The sequence below is a fragment of the Gracilinanus agilis genome, chromosome 2 (genome assembly GCF_016433145.1).
Source record: "Gracilinanus agilis isolate LMUSP501 chromosome 2, AgileGrace, whole genome shotgun sequence".
Classification (NCBI taxonomy): domain Eukaryota; kingdom Metazoa; phylum Chordata; class Mammalia; order Didelphimorphia; family Didelphidae; genus Gracilinanus; species Gracilinanus agilis.
This window is the reverse complement of record NC_058131.1, coordinates 572,813,373-572,829,260: the sequence shown is the minus strand read 5'-3', so window position 1 is coordinate 572,829,260 and position 15,888 is coordinate 572,813,373. Positions and strand designations below refer to the sequence as shown.

Genomic DNA, 15,888 nt, shown 5'->3' with positions numbered 1-15,888 from the left:
GTTTTGAACTCTTAGACTTGGTTCATTAGACTCTGGCCCATTCATTCATTTACCCAAGAAATACTTACCATAATAATAGCTGATATTATCTAGAACAGTGATTCCCAAAGTGGGTGCCACTGCCCCCTGGTGGGTGCTGCAGTGATCCAGGGGGGTGGTGATGGCCACAGGTGCATTTATCTTTCCTATTAATTGCTATTAAAATTTTTTTAAAAATTAATTTCCAGGGGTGCTAAGTAATATTTTTTTTAGAAAGGGGGCAGTAGGCCAAAAAAGTTTGGGAACCACTGATCTAGAACTTTATGTAACGACAGAAAGTTCTTTGAGGGAGATCATTACTACCTTGGGAAGATCACGGAAACCTTAATGGAGTGATAGCTTTAAAAGAGTCTTGTAATTCAATCAGTAGAGAGACAGAGCACATTCATAGAGGGAACAGCCAGGGGAAAAGCGAGGAGAGAAGAGGGTGCATGGCAAATTTAGGAGACAAAAAGGAGGCAAGTTTGGCTGGAGCTTAGAGGGTAAGTGGAGTGGGGCCATCATAGGAGATGAATCTGGAAAGGAAGTGTGGAGACATTGTCAAAGGCATTAGACAACCGCATTTGACATTTACTCAGCTGGCAACAGTGGACCACTAAAGATTTTTGAGTGAGGAATGAAATGACAAGATCCATATCTAAGAAAGATTATTCTAATGGATATATGCTGCTTTGGAAGGGAGAGAGGCTGAAGATAAGTTATGACACCACTGAAATAGCTGATAACAAAAAGTAATTATAGTATGTACTAGGCTGCTTGGGGCAGTTGGCACAGTAGATAGAGTGCCAGGCTTGGAGTCAGGAAGATTCATCTTTCTGAGTTCAAATGTGGCTCAGACATTTACTATCTGTGTGACCCTGGGCAAGTCACTTGAGTCCTTAGGAACTGGCTCTAGCACAGCACTGATTATTATTATAAATATAAATTAAGTTTATGAATGAGTGTGCCAAAACCCAAGGAGCCAAGAACTGGAGTTCAAAATTTTGCCTCATTTTCCTCACCTGTCAAATGAATTGGAGAAGGAAATGTCAAACCATTACCAGTATCTGTCAAGAAAACTCCAAAATGAGGTTAAAAAAAATCAGGCCTGACTGAAATGACCGAACAATGACATCAGACTGGTGGCAGCAGGAATAGAATGAATGGACAGTGATGGACTTTTCAAAGGTAGAACTGATAGGACTTTGTAGTTACTTGGCTGTAAGAAATGAGGAAGAGAAGAGGGAGGAGTCAAAGAGGACTTATTGATGAACATGGGAGACTAGACCAATGGCAGTGCCTAGAGAGGGATAGTGAAACTAGGAGACGGAAAAGATTTAAGTGGAAAGAAAATAAAGTCAATTTTAAATATGTTATATTTAAGGTGTAAGTGGGACATCCATGTAGACACTTCATTTGTGGGTTACTGGAAATTTGGGTCAAGAAAAATAGATGTATAAGTCATCTGCTTAGATGTAGTACTCAAAACTGTGACAAAAGATGATATTGTTATGGGAGAGAGAATAAAGGGAACAAAAGAGGCCCAAGGACAAAAATACATTAAGAAGTCGGCAAAAAGACAAAGAACTTGTGAAAGAGGCAAAGAAGACATGGCTAGAGAAGTAGGAGGAGAATCAAGAGAATGTTTCTGAAGCTAAGGAAGGAAAGTATCCCTTAGGAGGGAGTGGTCAATTGTGGAGAGAACAACGAAGATGAAGACTGAAAAAATACATTAGATCTGGTGATAGAAAGGCCATCTATCTCTGAGAGAATATTTATGTGAGAATCCTGGGTTTGGTCTGGGATAGAGGCCAGATTTCGAGGAGTTGAAAAGACAGTGAGAAGAGAAGAGTTTCTTTTATAAGAAGCTTGACAATGAGGAAAAGGAGAGGTTGCCAGTCTTAAGAAGTTATCACTTTCCAGGTTATCTGTTATACAACATTTCCCCCAGGTTTTCTTTGCTAACTGGCTCAGTTTACTCAGTTCCCCTTTCCCCAGGAAGTGGTATTCCAGAATCAATCAATTTAATTTTACAAAATCGGAAATAAAAGATAATAGTAATGGAAATCAATTAAATTTTACAAAGTCAAAATACCTATAACATAAGACAAAAGCAACGGATCCTTTGTCTTCTCTGATAATTGGTGGAACTGACCATCTTCCTCCATCGTTTTTGCTCAATTTTTTTTTTCACAAGATTAAGGGGTTGGGTGGGGGCAGTAGTCAGGAATATCTTTGGTGACTTTGGGCCTCCACCTGCTCCACTTGTTACCTATTATATCCTTGATTGGAATCAAACTGAAACTGTTGTATGCAAGACAAAAACGAAGTCTGTGTTTTCCCAATTGTTCTCTAGCTTGGGGAGGCCCAAGAAGAAGGATGATTGGTCAATCCATTTTTCATGGTTTCATTTTCTTCCCAAGATAGAATCCCGAGGGAAACACTGAAACCTTTAGGCAGTAGCCCATAGTCTGCCCTGGGGTTGCCCAAACTATACCCATTCTTTCAGCTGCTCTGCACCATACAAACCTATGTCCTTTCACATTTTGTCCTTTAAAGTGGAAGAACCTGCAGAGCCCGATGAGCTCCCAGCAGTCAAAGTTTCTCCAGCCTCTGCTGTGGACACTGCCAAAGATCAGGATGAACCAACCCCTGGTGGTCAGGTATGGTTGGGGCCAGACTTGTCACATAGTTGGACTAGGAGCTAGAGCCATAGTTATAGGATTTTCAAGCTGGAAGGGATCTTTAGAGATTTTCAGTGTCCAACTCACTTATTTTTCAAGTGAGGAAACTTAGATCCTGGATGGGTTGGTTAAATGATTTGTCCAAACTCCCACAACTAGTTAAGAGGCAGGAAGTCATTAGGACACGGGGGCAGCTAGGTGGCATAGTGGATAGAAAGCTGGGCTGAGAGTCAGGAAGACCTGAGTTCAAATCCAGCCTTAGAAACTTTCTAGCTATGTGACCTTGGGTAAGTCATTTAACACCTGTTTGCCACTGGAGAAGGAAATGGAAAACTACTCTAGTGTCTTTGCCAAGAAAACAAATGCCATTTGTTTTAAAGACAACAAATGTCACTAAGAGAACCCACCTTGAAACCAAGAAGATAAGGAAGTCCCACCTCTAACTCATTTTGGCTGTGTGACCTTGGGCAAGTCACTTGGCCTCTCTCTGTGCTAGGAAATTCTCCAAGACCTTAATTTTCAAAGAAGATGCTGACCCTTATTGTTAGAGGAGGCTTCCTTGCCTGGTAGTTCCCGCTTTCAATGACATCACAGATCTAATTGCTCTACTTTATCTCACAACTAGTTAAGGTCAGAGTCTGGCTTGGAACCCAGATTTCCAGTGCTCATTCCATTCTGGAATGTTGCTTCCATCACCTATGTGATGGGATTCAAGGGATAAAAGCTTTTTTGGACCAAATCTCACCCAATGATATCTAAAATGCTTTAGGGATTCATTACTTTGAGAGAAACATTGCCCAAAGTGAGGAATTCTCAATATAGAGTCTAAGATCTTGCTTTTTAAAAAAACTTATAAAGTGTATTTAATATATGCATATTTTACTTTGTAATCCTCTGTATTTTATTTTATGCATGGCAAAACATTATTTTGAGAAATGGGTCCAAGGGTTTCACTGGCCTGTCAAAGAAAACTGGCCTATATTCTCTTCTAAAATCAAATTATTACCAGGGGAGGATCAAAACATTAATTCTTAACATTTTAGTGTCAATGAATTTGTTAGATCCTCTGTTCTGGGACAAGCCAGACCTTCAGCAATGAGGCGATGCTGAATTCCTGGAGAGGGATTTTGGGGGGAAAATGCTGAAGATGGCATCTGCTTCATAATTTTGCACATGGTGCTCTGGGTACAAAGACTAAGAGTTAGACACTTGCTGCTGGTGGTTTTACACATCAGCCCTTCCAAAGACAGAATATTAGTTTGAGAGTCAGAGAATCTTAGAGTAGAAAAGGACCTTAACAATGATCAAGTCTGACCCCCTCATTTTAGACTTGGCAGCAGGAGAGAAAGGAGGGTCTTCTTTACTCCATCTTCTTGCTGACATATATTGTGGCTGTGGGAATTAGAGGTTGGAAATTGAAGATGGTAGGGTGGGGGGCTCAGAAAGGGTGTGGGTGTTGGGGAGGAGAAGTTATTGAGATCTCGGTTGACTCAAGGTACAATATCATCTGTGGAGGTAGAATGTGTGTAGCCAGGAAGGGATTTGAACCCAGACCTTCTGACTCCAGACACAATATTTTTGCCCCTTTCCTAAAACCTCCCTTAGTGATTCCTCTGGAATCGGTGTGTCTTTAGATATAGCTATGAGAATTGTGCTGCTTTTTCTTGTCTTCCAAACAAGAGAGAGGACTCTGCTCAAGGGCCTGGAGTCAATTTGTAGGCTCATGCCATTTTTCTTACAATTCTTAAGTTGATTCTCTTCCAGCCTCAGTAAGTGAATCATTGTGGTAGGAAGGTGACCTTGGGTTTTGATGACTCTGTTATCAAGTTTGGGCATTCCCTATCAAGCTGGAAAAGTTTCTGAGCATGGATCTCCACCATCTGCTGGTTCTCTAAGATCCAGTAGATCTCTGAAAGGCTCATCACTAGGGAAGACACAGGGCAATGGCATTTTGGCCACAGCAGCCTTTAAAGATGATTTACTAAGTTGCTGATGGATTTTCAATTTGCATTGATCAAGGGAGCACCAACACCTATACCCCCCAAATCCTTGATTCTTGAGATAATGCAGAAAGTAACTGTCACACTGTCCCATGTCTCTGCTTCCACAGCTTTGTGTTCCACTTTCACAATACTTTCAGGGAATCTTAGGATCTCTCTTATCCTCACCAGATCAGAATAATCATTGTGAGAAAATGCCTCAGCCAGGAAAGAATGAGTAATTATAGCTAAATCAAGCTTTTCATCTCCAGTGGTTCCCAAACTTTTTTGGCCTACTGCCCCCTTTCCAGAAAAAATATTACTTAGCGCCCCTGGAAATTAAATTTTTAAAAATTTTAATGGCAATTAGTAGGAAAGATAAATGCACTTGTGGCCATCACTGCATCCCTGGATCACTGTAGCACCCACCAGGGGGCGGTAGTGCCCACTTTGGGAAATCACTGAGACATTTTCACCTCTCTAGGAGCCTTGAGAGCTAAGGGGTGCTCTGACCATCCTTGCCTAGATAAGAAAAGACTGAAATTTTAAAAGAACTTTACTATGAAACAAAAGGAAAAATAAAACAGAATAGGAAAACAGACAAAATTTATAGTACACAGAAATCTTTTCTATGGCCTAGCATCAGACTGATTGGCTTGGCTGGCACAATAACAGGGAACCTCATCTTTGTTCCCATTCTGTGCTCCCCACCCTGCCTCTCAGTGACCAAGGCACTTCCTTATATAGCTATCTTATTGAGTCATCCTTGAACCTTTCCTTGACCAATAAATTTCTTTGTTGATTCCACCTTTTAGCACTGGATGCCTTCACTCTACTCACCCAGTCGTTACCCAGTACAGATCCTTATCATCTCTTGCCTGGATGATTACAATAGCCTTCAAACTGGTCTCTCTGCACAAGACTGCCAGATTAATTTACCTTATGCATGGTTCTGACTTCATCACCAACCTACGTGAACATCTTCCATAGTTTTTTTTTTTTTTATTACTTCTAGGATAAAACATTTGGTATCTTCAACCTGGCTTTTAAGGTCCTCCACATGCTGGGTCCAGAATCCCTGACATCTTCATCTCATATTACTCCACTTCTTACGTTCCAACGAACATAATTCATTCTATGTTCCAACGAAAACTGGATTGCTAGTTCTCATACTCAGCATCCCATTTTCCACCGTCATTCATTCATAGAGTCTTTAGTTCTCAGCTCATTTGCAGAATTGGTATGACCAACAGATCCCAAGCCCAAAGACTGATCAAGCCTTTCCAAAAGCAGATGGCTTTTCAAAAATCTTTTTTATGATTTTAAACATCCAAACATCCCAAATCCCTCAAATTTATGAAAGAATTAGAGAATTCCCAATAGAAAGAGAAAGATCTCTTTCTTTCAAATTTAGTGGTGGTCTAGAAATACACGTTTTCTTTTCCCTTCCCATTCTTATTCAATGGACCTTCTTATTTCTATTAATATTTTATTTCTTAGCATCCTCTTTAACTACATGTAATTATATTTATTTATTAACATTGATGCATCTGTCTTAGACTAAGCCACCAGGAGACAAAACTACCCCCACCATCCACCTCACAACAATATATATACTCAAAATGGTGCTTTTAGCATATATTTTGTGCTCAGTAAATATCTGTTGATTGACTAGGTATACACCTAATATGAGACTTGAAAAGATGAGACATATTGGAATCATAGATTGTAAAAGCTGGAGGAACCTTAGAAATCATTTAGCCAAAATCTTTCATGTTACCTATGAAGAAACAGTAGATAACATGGGGGAAAAACCATTGGAAAAGAGATCAGATTGTTACTGATATTCAGGTTTTAATGCCACAAATGAAGTCTCCAGCAAGGCCAGGAATGGTGGGTACTTGAGAGCTCATGTTGATTCAGGTCTCAAGTCAGTGTTTATGTTGATTTTGATTTTCAGGAGGGCTCAGATGCTGGAGAAGATGATAAAGATGAAGATGAAAGTGAAGGTGAAGGTGATGCTGAGGATGAAACTAAGGATTTAGAAGAAGCTGAAAACCAAGCAGTAGAAAATAGTGAAGGTGAAGATCAAGGTGAAACCAAAGATGAAGGTGAACCCAATGATGAAGATGGTCAAGGTGATGCTAATATTGAGGATGAAACTAAAGATCTAGAGGAAGTTGAAAGTCAGGCAGTAGAAAATATTGAAGATGAAATTCAAGGTGAAATAAAAGATGAAGATGAAGCCAATGACAAAGATGGAACTCAAGATGATGGTAATACTGAGACTGAAACTAAAGATCTAGAGGAAGTTGAAAGTGAAGCTGCAGAAAATAGTGAAGACGAAGTTCAAGGTGAAATAAAAGATAAAGATGAAGCCAAAGACCAGGAGAAATATGAAACTCAGGGTAGAGGTGAAGGTGAAATTGAAGGGGCCAATGATGTTGAAATTGAAGAGGAAGGTGAAACTCAAGGTCCAGATCCAGAGGAAGTTTATAAGAAGGGTGAAGAAGAACATGGAGAGGGAAGTACAAAGGAAGGTGCAGAAACAGATGAAGAAGTTGGAGAAGATGGAGAAGTAGGTGAAGAGAAAGGTGATGAAGGAGGTGGAGAAGGTAAAGAAGATGGAGAAGGTGGAGGAGATGGAGAAGATGGAGAAGGTGGAGGAGATGGAGAAGGTGGAGAAGATGGAGAAGGTGGAGGAGATGGAGAAGGTGGAGAAGATGGAGAAGGTGGAGGAGATGGAGAAGGTGGAGAAGATGGAGAAGGTGGAGAAGATGGTGAAGAAGGAGTAAAAGAAGGAGAAGAAGATGGTGGAGGTGAAGAAGATGATGACAGTGAAGATGAGGATGAGGAAGAAGATGAAGATGAAGATGAAGAAGAAAATGAGGAGCCATTGTCACTAGAATGGCCTGAAACAAGGAGTAAACAGGCCATTTACCTCTTCCTTTTACCCATCGTGTTGCCCTTGTGGCTAACAGTTCCAGATGTCAGGAAACCGGTAAGATAACCCATGCCTCTACTCTTATCCCTTAGGGAGTTTTATGGAAGTTTTCAAGGGTTCAAGGCTCACTTCTGAGAAGTAGCGAGTAGATGCAGCCATTCATGTCTGTTGGCAGAGGATTTCAAATGTGGAAATTGAAATGAAGGCATGATTCAAAATTCATTGAAATTATAGATTCCACTTTGGCTTTCCTATATACAAAATGGGGCCAATGCCACTTGTCCCTCTCTATTTTACAGAGTCATTGGGAGGATAAGGTGAGATCATACAGCAATTTAAAAGTGCTTAGAAAATCATATCAATGATACTATTAGTAATAATAATAAAGATTGTTTTTCCATAGTTCCAGGTAATATGGTATAGTGGGAAAAGTTCAGAAGTAAGGAAAGCCTGGGTTCCAGTTTTATTACGGTCACTAATTATTGTGTGACCTTGGGCAAGTGACAACTTTTCTGTTTTCTCATTGTTCAAATGGGAGAAATAATGTTTTTTCTGTTTAACTTATAGAAATAAGTGTGATGACCAAATAAGACAATGTATGTTGATACATTGAAAAGTACCAAACATTTTCTATCTTAGGTATTTTTTATTATGACTTTTGTTGTTGTTGTTTAGTTGTTTTACTCTTGCCAGATACCTTGTGACTTCTTTGAGGTATTCTGGGCAAAGACACTGGAGTGGTTTGCCATTTTCTTCTCCAGCTAATTTTAAGATGTGGAAACTGAGGCAAACAGGATTAAGTTACTTGCCCAGGGCCACTCAGCTACTAAGTGTCTAAGGTCAAATTTGAATTCAGGAAAGTGAATCTTCCTGTCTTTAGGATCAGTGCTCTATCCACTCTAACAGTTAGTTGCCCCATTATAATTATGACTACTAGGTCTTTAAACAAAACTTATTAGGATATATTCTCATCAGAGGAACAATTGGATCAAAGGGCACGGTTATTTTGCAGTTGTACTATTGGCCTGAGCTCTAAAAAGATTCCACAAATCTCTAGTTCCACCAGGGAAGTTGTGGAGTACATGCTCTTCTACAGTCCTACTGGAATGGAGTTTCATTGCTTTTGATTACACTAAGCAGTTTTATGGGTGTGAAGTTTTATCTCCAAGTTATCTTAGTTTGCATGACTTCTGAGCATTTTAAAAATGATGGTCTTCATTTGTATTTTCTCTTTTGAAAATTGTTCATTTTCTTTGGCCATCTGTTCATGGTGGTCTAGGAATTATCACTGTGCCCTTGTAAAAGAATCCTATGCATTTGAAATATCACATTTTTGTTTTTCATACTTGCTATAAATATTTTCTTTTAATATTATTTTTATCTTATAGAATTTTTTATTTTTATAAAGAACACGTATACTCTCCCCAATAATTCCTTCCATTTGTTGAACTGAAAAAATGTATTGCTCCTCTACAATTGAGATAAAGCTTTATTCTACTTTCTCTAGTCTTTTAAATACTTTTTAATGCTTAAGGCTTGCATCCAAATAGAATTCAATGAGATATTAGGCATTAGAGGTGGACATTTCTAAGGTAAATTATTCAAATGGGAGGAGCAATAGTGTTGGAACTTTTCTGAAGCTTCCTTTGGGATTTAAAAAAATAACCTTTTTCCTGGACCCTTATTGAAACAGTTTTTGTCATTTCCCAGATGCTTCAAGTTCCCAGGAAGAAATAACATCTCAGTAAAATTCTAGTTGGACTCTGTTTCAAACATTTCAGTGGATCTAAAGAGTAGCTATCAGAGTTAGATAGGAGGAAAGTCTCCAGTGAAGTGATCTATTTATCTCTTCCTTATTCAAAATTTTTATCAGTGACTTGGATAAAGGAATAGATAGAATGTTTCCCCCAAATTTGCAGATGATAAATTGGAATAGAGTGCTTACACATAAAATTTGAAAAGATCTTGACAGGCTAGAAAAAATAGACTGAAGAAGAAATTTAATATCAACAAATTAAAAATATTAAACGGGTTAAAAAAATCACCTTCCCAAATATAATTTAGAAGAGGTTTGGCTAGACAATAATTAATACAAAGAAGATTCTCTGGTTTTATTGGACTACAAGCTCATTATGGGTCAATAATATAATATAGCAGCCAGAAAAATGTCTATGATCTTAGTCTCTGGTATCTTGAACTTAAGAGGTGATTGCTTCTCCCATTACTTCTAGTTCATCTCAGTCAGTTCATATCCAAAGTACTGCATTTAGTTATGGGCCATCGTGATTCAAATAGGAAACTGGAGGATGTCTAGAGGAGGATGATTAAGATGATGAGGGGCCTTGAGAATATGTCATATGAGGACTATTTTAAGGGACTGAAATTGCTTAACTGGAGAAGAGAAGACTTAGGGAAGGCATTATACCTGTATTCAAGGAAGGGATATCATGAAAAAATTGATGAGTCATCCTGCTTAGACCCAGAGGGTCAAATTAGAAGCAATGAGTAGAAGTTGCAAAGAGGAAAATTTAAGCTCAATATAAGGTAGCATGTTCTTTTTTTAAAAAATTATCAAATATTTCCCAATAAAATGTAAAACAATTTCTAACAATTAAAAAAAATTGAGTCCAAATTCTCTCCCTCCCTCTTGTTGAGCCTCTCTCTTCCTTGAAAAGGCAGGCACTTTGATTTCTATTAAACATGTGAGGTCATGCCAAAGATATTTCCATATTAAGCCATCTTGAAAAAGAAACACAAACAAAACAACAACAAAAAAAATAAAGAATGTAAAAAGTTTGCTTCAATCTGCGCTCAGAGTTCATCAGTTTTCTCTTTAGAGGTGGATAGCATTTTTTTTATTATGGGAAGGTCCTTTGGAACTGCCTTGGATCACTGTCTGATTAGAGTAGTTAAGTCTTTCACAGTTGATCATTGTTACAATATTACTAACACTGTGTACAATGTTCTCCTGGTTCTGCTTACTTCACTTTGTATGAGTTCATATATATCTTTCCAGGTTTCTCTGAAACCATCCTGCTCAATACTTTCTAACAATTAGAGTTATTTGAAAATGCAATTGGCTGTCTTAGGAGGTAGTGGGTTACTTCTTGCTACAGGTCTTCTAATTGAAGATTGGAACCTGTCAGACTGGTCTCCATTCACATGCTCCTTTCGGTATTTTCTGCCCTGACACTAGATTTTGCTAATGGGTCAGATGTATTGAATTACTTAGTTCACATTTCCCTCTTGTGGAGTGATAGACAACAGAGCTTGCTTTGGAAATGATTGAGGACCAGGGTTCTGTACCATCATGTTTCTAAAGGCAGGCCCCTACTCCTCTGAGAAAGCTGTAGGACAGAGAAATGGGAATCTTCTCCAAGATGAATGTAAGGATAGATTGGGCAAGCTTGGTGTAGCATCTTTCTGCTTCCCACTTGGCAGTTGCCTGTAGCATGTCCTAATCTCCTGTCTCTTCCATGATTTGTAGGCTATATAAGATCAGGAGGTGATCCCAGTGGGCTGTCATCTACCTTGAGCCCTAAGCAGTTAGTTAATCCACTGGGGGCAATGTACCCATTGATTTTAGTAGGGAGGAGCAGCATGGGAGAAAGTGTGGTAAAACTCATTTCATAAAGCTAATGGGATTTGTTATAGATAGAAATATTGTATTATATCCACTCAACACACAAAGTTTTTATATCGATTAGCTATTTGAAACTAGAGACTTAAAAAAAAAGTATCATCTCAGAGGTAGGACTCAAATCACATATCAAATCAAGCCCATGGTCTTTGATTTAATATTAAAAGTGCTACCTAGGGGCAGCTATGTGCAACAAGCTGGACTGGAATAAGGACCTGAGACCAAATCCTAGCTCTGTCATTAACTACCTATATAACCTTGGGCAAGTTACTCCCTAGGCTCCTGCTTTCCTATCTGTCAAATGATAGAGATTGGACTAGATGGCCTCTGAATCAAACTCTCAATTTATAGTCTTAAAATCAATGTTATTCTCACAGTTCTGCTATATCAAGGTAATTATTGTTTAGGGAAAGGTTGAGAGCAATTTATAGATATAGTGGAATCTTGGCTAAATAAGAATTTGGACAGACTGGTTCATGTAATGGAGAATTCATGGTAAGAAGAAAGGCATTTCCATTGGTAAGAAATGTCATCACGTCTAGCAGAGTTCACATCTCTCCCCCTTGTCTATGTAAGGAGAGTTCTTTGGAGATAGGCCTTTCTCTAACACCAATGAGTTGCTTAATGATTCTGACAGGAAATAGATTGATTATAAAGCCTTAAAAATCCTTTCAAACTGAGCCCCAAGTTCTTGATTTTGAAAAAGTTTCTGTTAATGGATTTGTAGAAGCACAGCTGAAGTGAGAAAACAATTGCTGTAATCATACTCTGGTATCAGGTTGGAGAGGAGACTAGGATTACCTAAAAAGCCTGATGAAATTGATTTCAGGTTGCCTTTTGGCAGTGGTAAAACCCACCCTGAATCTTAGCTTTTCTATGCATGGTGATGATTTTTTGGGGGGTGCCTTTGTGATAGTTTGCTGTAACAACTCCAAAGATAAGGAAAACAACGTCCCTATTACTTTATTGCTCTCCTTGTTTCCCATAACCCTTATGGTTAATGGAAACATAAGGCACCTTTGACTAAATGGCCTAAAAATTTACTTTACACATTGGACATCTGCTATATATTTTACCCCTTTGATGAGTTTAGGTTGTCATAGAGTGACTTGTATGCTTTAATTCATTGTGACTAGTAAGTATACTATATTATTCTGTATCCCAAAGCTTTCCCTCTAACCTCCTAAGGAGCCTAACAGAGGAAATACATTCCAATAATAAAAATAATAGGGTACAGAACTTTGTAAAATTCCAAAGAACTCTTTTGATTCTTAGGTGGTCTGGAAATTGAGGGAAACTCAAGATTCTCATATCGAAAGTGAAAGTTCAGTAGGATTAATGAAATTTTTGCTATAATTCTTCATGACTTTTTTTTTGAGGTAGTAAGTTTTGTATTTTGTTTTGTTAAATTAAGTGAAATTTGAGACATTTAATGTGTATGGTTGCAAACATTTCAAAACACCAACTAAATGTTTTTAGAAGGAGAAAATTGCCCTAAAATGTTTTCCTTGTCCCTTTTTCTTTAAAATTACAGAGTCCACTTTTGACTAAGTTTTGGGACATTCACTGAAGAAAAGTTTATTTTTTTAGAGTAATAGATTTGCCATGCCCTTGTATCCTAGGTGACAGTCTTAGAAAGTAAGCTTTATGTTGCAGTGTTTGTCCCTCTGTCTTTGGGTATTTACTTGACAGGTGTTTAGGAGTTTGAGAATTACCCAAATTTCAGAGATGAGTACACAATATTTTTCCTATTGTCAATTGTTTTAGTTGGGACTTTTTGGGAGCAATATTGAGAATTCAACATGAGATCATTTTTATGGGCTATGAAATCAATTGTATATTTTTTGGTAATATTGAAAAATGTTTTTTCTGAACTTTAAAAAATCACTTTGCAATAAAAAAATTTTTGTTATTGTTGTTTCTATTTAAAACTAGTACTGGATTATGCTGCTGGTAGGTGTTTCCTGTTAGATGCCTGGCTTCCCAAGTTTGGTAATAAAAAATTAACATAAAAATAGAAAAGGCCAGATGATCATTCATTGGGAACATTATAGAAGGGATTCTTGGTCAGGTAAGGTTTGGATCCAATGGCTTACAAGGTTCCTTCCAATATTGAGATTCTGATTCATATATTGTTTAGAGTTCCAGCAAAATACCTCCTTCCTTTATCAAGTAGCCATTGCCACAAATTCTGGTAGCTTCTGGTCCAAATGGCTTAGTCTTTCCACCAATACTCCAAGACCATTAAAATTGTTTCACTTATTTTTCTAAAAACTTTCCAACAGGAATCTAGGAAGTTCTTTGCGATCACATTTCTGGGCTCCATCCTGTGGATAGCCATGTTCTCATACCTCATGGTGTGGTGGGCTCACCAGGTTAGTAAACAGAATCCCTAGCAACATTTTTTCTCTCCTCAAACTTTTCCTGCATATAGCTAAGTCTGGCTATATGCTATGTCTGGTTTTAAAGACCTAAAATAAATTTCTAAGTTCTCACTATTTTCTCTGAGGACTTGAAAATAAAATTGTCTCCACTGATATCATACTTTCCAAGTGGAAATGATTAATTTTCTTAACTAGAAAGTTACCAGACTTTTGAAAGACTTTTTTCACAATAGTAGTGATACAATGGGAAGAACACTAGTTCTGATGTTAGAGGACCTGGGTTCAAATTCTGATTCTAAGGCTTAATTCTTGTGTGACTTCAGGTTAAGTCACTTAGTCTCCATGGGCCTCAGTTTTTTCATTTGTATTTTTGCTGCTTTGATAGTGCTGGTGTTCTTGGAGTCAGTGGAGATGGAGAGTCCCTGTACAGAGAGTATCCAGAGCCCATTCTAGAGAGAGAAAGCGGCTTATTTGGTGTTCTGAATTTAGTGTTCCTTCCCCTCTTTGTGATTGGATTGGCAGTAGGTTGCTATTCCTTTCTCCCCCATCCCTCTCCATCCCTTATGAATGTTGAGGGAACGAGCTAGGATTTTCTTCTGCTTTAAGCTGTAAGTTCTATGAGGGTGGGGATCAAATATTATTTATCTTCAGATTCCCACAATGCCCTGAACAGAGGAAGTACCTCGAGATCAATGATAATTGCTTTGAAGATGCCCATGTTTCTTGAGTGAGCTGGAGCCACAGTTTGCTTTCATTATTGACAAATTTTTCTTCATTAGGTTGGTGAAACAATTGGGATTTCTGAAGAAATTATGGGCTTGACAATTCTAGCAGCTGGTACTTCAATTCCCGACCTCATTACAAGTGTTATTGTTGCCAGGAAAGGCCTAGGAGACATGGCTGTGTCCAGTTCAGTGGGCAGCAATATTTTTGACATCACTGTGGGGTAAGCAGAAAATCTTACTTTTCAAGTTAGATTAAGGCAGAATTAAAAAAAAAATCTGTGTTTTGGCTTTGGCATAATAGGATTCAGCCCTCTGTTTTCTGCTTTGTTCGCTTTGAAAAGAAATATTTGCATAATTGTATTACACAAGATAATAAAATAACCCTTGCTTCTCTTGAACACATAGTTTGCAGAACTAAAATGCTGCTTGAAATATAATTAATTAGAATTTATAGCTGGATTGAAAAGTACAGTCCATTAAATTCCATTAGTGAATACAGTAAAACCCTCAGCTCATTGATTCCTGGGGTTCAGTAGAATTCTTGATGCAATCTCAGTTCCTGATTCTCCTCTGTTTGAATTACTGCCAGTTGCAAGGCTCCAAATTGCATTTTTAGTGAACAATCAGCATTTTCACATCCTAAGACCACTTCTACAGTCACACAAACACCCCCTCACACACACTCACACACATGTACAACACACTACCCTCTCCTTTTTTGTGCTCTAGAGAAGGAAATGGCAAGCCATTCCAGTATCTTAGCCAAGAAAATCCCAAATAAGGTCACAAAGAGTTTACACGACTCAAAATGACTAAACAACAACACAGAATAGAAGCACCATATCTGAATAGGCCAGATTTGACACACTCTGGAAAACTGAGGATTGCCCAACAGCTCTGTAGGTTGGGAAGAAAAAAGAGGGAGTCAGATTGTTGGGCACCAAGAAATCTTTTATTCTGAGTTGTGGCTTTCCTTTCAGAAGTACAGGGAAAATGAAATTTTTGCTTCAAGCAACCTGATTTGTTTTTGAAATGTTACTGGGATATAAGGGGAACAGCACTGAAATTGAAGGTCAGAAAAATGTGGAAACTGTGTCTCTGTGAACTTGGGAAGTTTTCATCTATTTCATGCCTCAATTTCCTCATTTGTAAATTAGAAAGGTATTATATAATTAATAACACTAGAAAACGTCTTGTGCCATTCATGGTCACAAATCATACTATGTATTCATCCATAAGCCTTTTCCCTTCTCTTGTCTTTCAGTTTGCCAGTTCCTTGGTTGCTCTTTTCTATCTTCAATGAGCTACAGCCTGTTCCAGTGAGCAGCAATGGCTTGTTCTGTGCAATTGTTTTGCTCCTTCTCATGCTCCTGTTTGTGATCTCTTCGATTGCATCCTGCAAATGGCGGATGAACAAAATCCTAGGGTTTACCATGTTTCTTCTTTACTTCATATTCTTGATTATCAGTGTAATGTTAGAAGATCGAATCATATCGTGTCCCATCTCCATCTGA

At 38.2% G+C, this 15,888-nt stretch overlaps 1 protein-coding gene across 1 annotated transcript in view; it reads left to right on the top strand.

Annotated features, from left to right (window-relative positions):
- The window catches only part of SLC24A1 (solute carrier family 24 member 1), a 47,754-nt gene extending 31,866 nt beyond the window's left edge, over nt 1–15,888 (top strand). The window contains exons 4-9 of the mRNA XM_044660115.1: nt 2,578–2,681; nt 6,642–7,296; nt 7,432–7,682; nt 13,551–13,640; nt 14,429–14,595; nt 15,639–15,888. Of these exons, the coding sequence (XP_044516050.1) occupies nt 2,578–2,681; nt 6,642–7,296; nt 7,432–7,682; nt 13,551–13,640; nt 14,429–14,595; nt 15,639–15,888 (1,517 nt within the window). The remainder of the gene's footprint in view (nt 1–2,577; nt 2,682–6,641; nt 7,297–7,431; nt 7,683–13,550; nt 13,641–14,428; nt 14,596–15,638) is intronic.